The sequence below is a fragment of the Camelina sativa genome, chromosome 13, assembly GCF_000633955.1.
Source record: "Camelina sativa cultivar DH55 chromosome 13, Cs, whole genome shotgun sequence".
NCBI classification, from domain to species: domain Eukaryota; kingdom Viridiplantae; phylum Streptophyta; class Magnoliopsida; order Brassicales; family Brassicaceae; genus Camelina; species Camelina sativa.
The window spans coordinates 14619966-14628541 of record NC_025697.1 but is presented as its reverse complement, the minus strand read 5'-3'; the positions used below and the strand labels follow the sequence as shown (position 1 = coordinate 14628541).

The 8576-nt window shown below is 37.5% G+C and overlaps 2 protein-coding genes across 2 annotated transcripts; one reads left to right on the top strand and one right to left on the bottom strand.

The window, feature by feature from the left end:
• Positions 2626–3302, bottom strand: LOC104738250 (frataxin, mitochondrial-like). The gene is made up of 4 exons (XM_010458453.1): positions 3085–3302; positions 2933–3005; positions 2777–2824; positions 2626–2679 (listed from the first exon to the last, which is right to left on the bottom strand). Exons 1-4 carry the CDS (start codon positions 3300–3302, stop codon positions 2626–2628), a joined length of 393 nt encoding a protein of 130 aa, XP_010456755.1.
• On the top strand, positions 4639–6180 carry LOC104738249 (putative CCA tRNA nucleotidyltransferase 2). The gene is given in 1 exon segment (XM_010458452.1): positions 4639–6180. A coding segment is annotated over 1 exon segment (1542 nt).

Below are 8576 nucleotides of genomic sequence, written 5' to 3'. Positions count from 1 at the left end.
AGAACCGTGTTATGTAGGAAACCATGGCACTTATCGACCCATCCATATCCACTGGCCGTCGAATTAGGGTTTAGCCTTGAAATCAGAAATGGTGACTCTGCAATTTCCTCAAGAACTCTCATTTCATCAATGGTTAGAGAGAGAGAGAGAGAGAGAGAGAGAGAGAGCGAAACTGGATTTGGAAATTTGGGTACCTAATAAATGATTTCTGACCAAAACCAAACATTGAGGTTGAAATTAGTAAATATAAGATAGTTATTGAGTCTTAGTGTAATTAAAGTAATGTACTAGGGAGGGAAATATAATACGAAATTCTTTTAAGAACATCTTGAAGAAGCCACTAACTAAATAATTTGATCAAATAGACCCTCCACAGTTCACTCCCGCAAATTGAAGTTATTAGAAATCTCAGAATTAAATCTGAACTTATAACTATAGTCTATAGTCACAGTGTTACTGAGTTAAGTAGCCAATTTATACAAGGTAGCTACCGTAGATGGGTTTACTAACTTATCAATGAATGCTTCGAACCAAGATCGAAAAACCGTGACCTCTACTTGTGACAACATCGCAATATAGAACAGCAAAAGAACACAGCATAAGAATATGCTCTAACCACACAATGACTAGTCCACAAAACATGTTTTAAGTATATATATAACAAGCGTACATTTCTAAAAGGTCTTTTGATTAGAGAAATAAAACAAAGAACCAATAAAACCAAAACTTGGATATACAAAAGTGAATTAATATTGAAAACGCATATTTGTGGCTAAGTCTATATGTTTAAGTACGTGTATGATTGATTTCGACTTTGTATGAGTATAAAGTAAATAGCAAAAGAACTTTGTTAACGGGTTCGGTTTTTCCTACATCTCTAGGACCTAGTCCAGAACAAATCCACTAGAACAAGAAAGCAATTACAACTGCATATGATACAAGCACTACTATGCTTATCATTCTTGTCTAAATGAATAAACCATCAAAAGATCTCTATATCCTATTGATGAGGCGACACCACACATCTTGTGTGCATTTCTCGAAACTACCTTAAAACATGCAAGTCTTCATGAAGCGCCCACTTGGTATTTATATCAATTGCACAACCCCTAGGATTGTCAACTTTCCTATTATACAACAAATATGAATTGGAAGATTAGCAATTGTACAACCCCTAGGGTTGGTAATTTTCCTATTATACAACAAATAGGAAAGTTTCTCCCCATGATCCCATCATGAATCTTCCATTCAAGATGTTCATCCAGTTCAGCAGCCGCCACTTGGATTGTCCAAGTCGGTCTTAAGCTTATGTACTCAAACTTTTTAATTCAGCTTCTTGTACTATTTCCTGTATTAACGTCGAAACTAGTACAAGAACTGCTTCAGACGTTTGATACATCTTATGATATATCTAACTACAGAGTTCTTGATTCAACACCTTCTATTCTTCTCTGCTTTGTATCAATCATTGTGTCAGAACGACCACCAAGTGCTACTTAAGGTCTGATGTACCAACACTTGTATCAACTAATACTTCCTCCTTTGTGTCAGCTCCACCAACATCTGTAACATGTAACGTATCAGCCTCTGTATAAGTTTTGTCTAATATCCTTGTATGACCTGTCACACCATCTATGACAATTCCATCTCTGTATCTATGTCTCATTTATTACCATCACTTATTGTCTTAGTAGAGTTTCATGACATATTCTTGACCTTATAAAACTTCAGTCAACACTTAACATAGTAAAATTAAGTCTTGAATCTTGATCCAATGTCGATTGGTAGCAAGTTCGCGGAGCAAACAAGGCAGGACACTGAGGAGTATGCAACAAGTGACTTGACATGCAAGTAGCATGGAATATGTGATTGCACACTGTTTTGTAAAAACAATCTCTTTTCTCTAAGATACCCTTTTATCACAAAGAAAGCACAATTCTTTAACTCAGTAACAATCTACGATTGGAGCTATCGACCGCACAAATGTATCTCAAATGACATCTTCCTCTACATCCAACATAGTGTCTCACTACAAGAAAACATGGAATCGCCAACAACAAAAACAATCACTATACAGTCGCAAACTACTTAGTAACGACTGATTGGCGACTGACATACGTAGTCGGTAAATAGTGCGTCGCTAAAATAATCAGTCGCTAAACAGTCGACACGGAGCTACTAATTGACGACTGAAAATTGTGGTCGTTCTTCCATCGCCAAATAGTCGCTAAATTTAGCGACTGAATTGCAACGCTTTAGCGATCGATCTGGTTACTCATTTGCGACTGTTTTGGTTACTGTTTTGTGTACGTTTCGGTGACTGTTTAATTATCACGTTTTTAAAAAAATTCTGGTAAAAATGAATTATTTGATTTTGTAATACCAAAACTGATTATGAAAACTATAACTAAAACATAACAAACATGAAATCAAACAAAGACATGAGTTTAATTTTACATCCAACATAAGTTCCAAAAAACATCCAAGAGTACAAGTCACAAATATTACAAAAGTTTTCATAAACATGAGGGAAGGAGGGATAGTGAAGGAACCTAACTTTGAACATCAGCAGCGAAATTCCATTTAGACATCTAAAGTTAGCAACAAGCAGGCAACAAGCAGACATCAAAATTCCACATATGTGCCTAACAATCCAAGCTTAAGGGTGAGAACTTCGTTCTGTTGGGAAACATCAAAAGAACTAACTTAATAAGCACAAATGGATATCAAAACTAGGAACCAGATCTTAAAGACTTAAAAAGAGTTTATCTTTTACCCCATAGTCAATGTCGAAACCATCAATCTGAACATCATCACCATAATCCTGAACATGAATCATGTAAGTATCAACATAGTATAAGCTAGTGCAATCTTAAGTAACACAAGGAACCCAAGAGATAATTAAAAAAAGGCTCCAGCTTTATTTAAATACCTCAATTTTCGCAAGAAGGTCATTTATAGTGAAGTTGGCTAATTTGTGAAACTCATCCTCCTGCAAAACCGAACTGTTTTCTTCTTCTCGTTTGTTTCAAAATTTTCATGAAATTAATGAAATCAGATAACAACAAATGAGGATTAAAGTACTTGTAATCGACAGAAGTAGGACCTTGAGAAGAGGAGAAACTTCTTCTAGTTAAAGAATCATTGCGGATTCGAGATCCTATTCGCCAGAAGGATTCCAACGGTTCTAAGGAATCCTGAACCAAATTGCTTGAATACCTTACGCCATTGCTACGGAGAAGGGTTGGAGAAAGCTTGAGAAACCTCGGCAATTTCCGTAGAAACCTTGAAGTTGTAGCCATGGCTGCTTCTGTCTAAATTCTGTCGATTTGGGCCTAATAATGGGTTTAGGGTTTATTCGATTGATACAAGGACGGAGATGAAGATTTAGGGTTTTCTCGATTGAGAGCAATTGAGATCTAGGGTTTTCTCGGCGGATGAAGAGAAATGAGGGATTATGGTATCTCGGGGATGAGGATGAGATCGATTTGGGTTTTCGCCGTTTTGTTACGGCCCAAATTTGGTTTAAGGCCCAAATTAAATATATTAGTCGGTAATGAGTAGCTGCTTAGTCGCAATGTTTGGCGACTGTCAAATTGGTCTCAAAATTAGTCGCAAATTGGCGACTAAACTGCATCATTATGCATCAGTCTCGAATTAGCGTCTACTAGACGACTGTTTTATTTTAGTGGTCATTCAGTAACAAAACAATCGCAATGCAGTCGCTAAATTTAACGACTGCTTTTTAAGTAGACATCAACAACGTAGTGTCTGCTGCGAGTCTTAACACATTCATAGCAGCTTCCATGATATCAATCTTAGGAGCAGGATCTTTCTGATGCAATTCTCTGATATGGAAGTGGAACACAAGGACGGGACACGCGGGAGGTACGAAATCAATATCCTCGAAAGAGAAATTGGAGACTAAGTAAGTGAAGATCTGATTAGTTATATTAGAATCTTTCTCTTCCCTGAAGAATAAACGACCAAGTAAGTCTACAAATGAATGAGACAAGCGAGCCTTTGAATCTCTTCTCTTTGTCCGATATATCGCGTCAATCGAAATCGACAACCCCATTGTCCATCTCGACTTACTAATATAACTCCGACGTCAAAGTATAGAAGGCACATCAAACTTGTAAAGCCGGAGATTGCCGAGACGAGATGTCATATCTCTAATACAGTAATACTAATTAGACTCCGACTCAAGGGAACTTCTTGTTTGTTATAATCTTTCCTAACAAAATTATCTACGACTAAGACACAAAGTAATGAAACTAGGGTTAATTAACGATTAACAAGGTAATTCCTAGCTAGCCGTAACGACTTTAACTCAAATGCGATATCCTGTAATTTGTGGGATTTTCTAGTTAAGCGCTTTACATATTTTCTAGGGGTAATTATTATTGTTTCTATAATTTTTTTGTTGATGTTATAGTTTTCTATTTTTATTATAATTTCCTATTAAAATTACAAATACAAAATAAAGGAAATATGAAATATCTATAGTTGTGACTTGTTTAAGATGCGCATAAAATATAGGTTTGTGTACATGAAAGCTTGCATCTCTGATTCTCTATAAAAGAAATATCTTGGAGAATTTAAAAGCTTGTGTTTGTTAATTACTAATTCTCGATGATGACGACCGTCCAAGTGAAGGAGAAGATTGATCTGACTGAGATAGAGAGGAAAATATTCGACCGGCTTCTCGGTACTCTTAGCTATTGCAACCTCAACACACGGCTTCGTGTCGCCGGTGGTTGGGTGCGGGATAAGCTTCTAGGGAAAGAGAGTAATGATATTGACATAGCTATTGATAATATGTTGGGAAGTGCGTTTCTTGACAAGGTCAAGGAGTATCTATCTTCTATAGAAGAACAAGTACAAGGAGTTATTATTATTGAAAAGAAGCCTGACCAATCCAAACACTTGGAAACAGCAAGGATGCGGCTTTATGACCAATGGATTGATTTTGTTAATTTGAGAAGTGAAGACTATACAGAAACTAGTCGTATTCCTACGGTGATGAAGTTTGGCACCGCTGAAGAAGATGCTTATAGGAGAGACCTAACCATAAATAGTTTGTTCTATAACATCAATACTGGTTTGGTTGAAGATCTTACAAAAAGAGGCATCGAGGATCTTAAATTCGGGAAAATTGTTACACCTTTGTCTGCCAAAGTTACGTTTCTTGATGATCCTTCGCGAGTTCTTAGAGGAATTCGGTTTAGTGCTAGGTTTGGTTTTACGCTAGATGAAGAACTTAAAGAAGCTGCTTCAAGTGAGGAAGTAAAGCTAGCTCTTGGAGGAAAGATAAGCAGGGAGCGGATAGGGACTGAAATTGATGCGATGATATCCGGGAACGGACCAGTTTCAGCGGTTACTTGTCTTTGTGATTTGAAACTTTTTAGTGTTGTCTTTTCCTTGGAGCCTACACCATCAGAGGGACGACTGTGTAAAGCCTACTTGGAGGCTATGTGGTGTCTCATCCAAACACTTGGGATAAGTAAGTTCAGCGGTGAAAAAAGAAGACTTGCTCTATATGCTGCTTTATTTCTACCTTTTAGGAAAACAGATTACAAAGACGAGAAGGGGAAGCTCATTCCTGTTGTTAACCAAATCTTCAAACTCTCCATGAAGCGGAAGACCATTGACGCTGAGAAAGTTCTGAATATACACTGAAACGCAGAGAGATTGATACCGTTGATTCGTCCCCTTCAGTCGAAGAATGATGTTATACAACTTGATTCAGATACTGATGTTCTTGATCCAGAGGTCCCAGTAGCTTCAAGACTAAGAGTACTCACAGGTTTTATTCTTAGAGAAATCAAAGACCTGTGGCGTGTTGCACTCTTAACGTCTTTGTTGTTGTGTACGATTGATGGTATGAATGAAGATCAAGAAATCGGGCAAGTGGACTTCAAACTTGACAAGACGCATCAACTTTATCTAACAGTTGAGGAAACCATTTGTGAAATGGGTCTTGATAAAATTGGGGACGTAAAGCCACTGGTGAATGGCAGAGAGATCATGCAATTCGCAAATCTTACGGGAGGATCCATCATCCGTAAATGGCAACAGAATGTGCTTACATGGCAACTAGCTTATCCTAGTGGCTCAGCAGATGAATGCAAAGATTGGATGAGAGAAACCAAAGGAAAAAAACAAAGAACACAGTGAATTTAGAATGTAGAATCTGGTAGCACTACAAGAAAACATGTCATTTGCCACTCCTACTATAGTCGCTTTTTAGTCGTAAATAAGGGTTTTGCGACTCCTTCGCGACTCTTCCTGATGGTTGCAAAAAAAACGGTCGCAAAATATGTTGGTCGCAACATGGTCGCTTATTTGCAACTGATTACAGACTCTTTTATATAGTCGTATATTTGCGACAAAACTGTGACTAGAGTTGGTAGTTGTACATTTCCGACTAAACCGCAACGAAGTCTACTTAGGGACAATTTTGTGACTATATATAACAGTCCTATGTTTACGACCGTTTTGGGATTAACGGTAGAGTCTGGGTTTAGCGACTGATTAAGGACGACCTATTAGTCCCAAAAGGTTGCAAAGTCTGTTTTTAGTTTAGTAGCAGTTGAGTCGCAAATTAGTCGTTTATTATTTGCGACTATGTTAAGACTCTGTTTTTGTAGTCGCTAAGGAGTTCGTGTTTAGTAACTATTGTGCCACTACTTTGTGAATTGGTTAAGTCACAAAATAGTCACATTATTTGAATTGGTTTAGTCACAAAATAGTAACATTATTTGAATTGGTTTAGTCACTAAATAGTCACATTATTTGAATTGGTTTAGTCACTAAATAATCACATTTTTTTAATTGGTTTAGTCACAAATACGTTTTAGCAATCCTAAATCTGATTAATTTCGGAATTTCAAATGCTAATAATCAAAAGGAATGATGATTTAAAGTACCACACAAGCAAACTTATCATCCTAAACAAAAAGATCATCCTAAACATCCAAGAAACAGTATTCAAAAGCAAGTTCATACATAGAGAAAAGGGGAATTAGAAGTTTAGTTGGAAGAAGTATTAGAGGTAGGGGAATTGGCATCTGGTGTTGTGCTTCCATCGGTGGGTTGTGCAGCTGGACTGGAGGCTGGTGTGGTGCCTCCATCGATGGGTTGTGCAGTGGTTGTAGGCGCCGTAGCTGGTTGGAAGGCTGCAGGAGTAGAAACCGTAAATTCTGAGTATTCAGGAATTTTTTCAGAGATGAAGAGGACAAGCTTGTTGATCACAGCTTGAGACTCTCGGTGTTCCTGATCACGTCGTGCATTCTCAGACTCATGTTCAGATATCTTGCGCCGAAGTTGATCTTGAAGCTCCGCAAGAGTTGCTGCAGAAGAGCTCGCATAACTCTCTTTCCTTTTTCCTTTCCTTAGTGTCTCAGCAAGTGATCCAAGGCCAAATGGGTTACCTTTGGTATCTGTTTGAGTACACTAAACCAAAAGATAAACATTCGGTAATCAGCACAAACCAGAAAACCAAATGCAGAATCAACATCAAATATTCTAGGTTCCTAAGCATAGTGAGTTAAACAATTTTAAGAAAACCAGGATACTGTTAATCTAAGAATCAACATCAATCATCATTCACATTAAGAAACCAAAATTGACAAAGAAAAATCACACACAAAAGACATAAACGAATTACCTGAAGGAAGATTTCATTTCTTTCTTCAAGGGAAAGAGTTCGATGTGTTGAACTCTCTGAACCATCTGGACCATCATCGTCCGTTTCAGTTTGTCTCTCTTCTATGGTCTTCTCATAGGTCTCAGCAACTTGTTTGGCTTTTTGATCCACAAATGATCCATCGGGCCGAGTGTGTGTTTTAAGAAACACTTCGACCAGTGATACAGGACGCCCCAGCTCTTCCTCCTACAATGATAGTGAAACACATTAAATGATGGAAATTTTAGAAACACTTTGAGGTGAAGTGGATGGAAAGAGTAGTGTTACCATTTCTTGATGAATTTGTACATATGATTTCTGACCAGCTAAGTGTTTGTGCACTCCAAGGCCTCCACGGTCCGAGTTTTGCAATGTGAAGCATTCTCACTCCTCTCAATGACATCAGGGTGTTCCAATATTCACACATGATAGGCCATAATTTATCACCAATCCATGGTGGTTGTACACCACTCCTCCTAACTTGACTGAAAATGCCTTTCATCATGTTCTTTGCTATCTTCAAGAAACCTTCTTTAACGAGCTCAGTAATCCCGATATCCCAATTATACTTCCGCTACAATAACACAAAACAGTTTAGTTAGCAAATTGACCAATTCATATATATATATATATAGTTAAGTGTTTAAAGCATTGTCAAAACTATAATTTGACTTACCGCAAATGTCCTGAAGTATCGCTCTTGAATGCGTTGTGGAGTAACCTTCCAACTGTAGTAAGGCCCATCAAACTTTCTCCTTAAGATTCCAGCAATGACTCGAGAAAGCTTTCCTTTGTGCCGGTTAAACCTGTTACATTAACTGAGTAAGTCTACTTGAAAATATGAACCAATAACCTATTGAAACTATTGAATATCTAATAACAACCG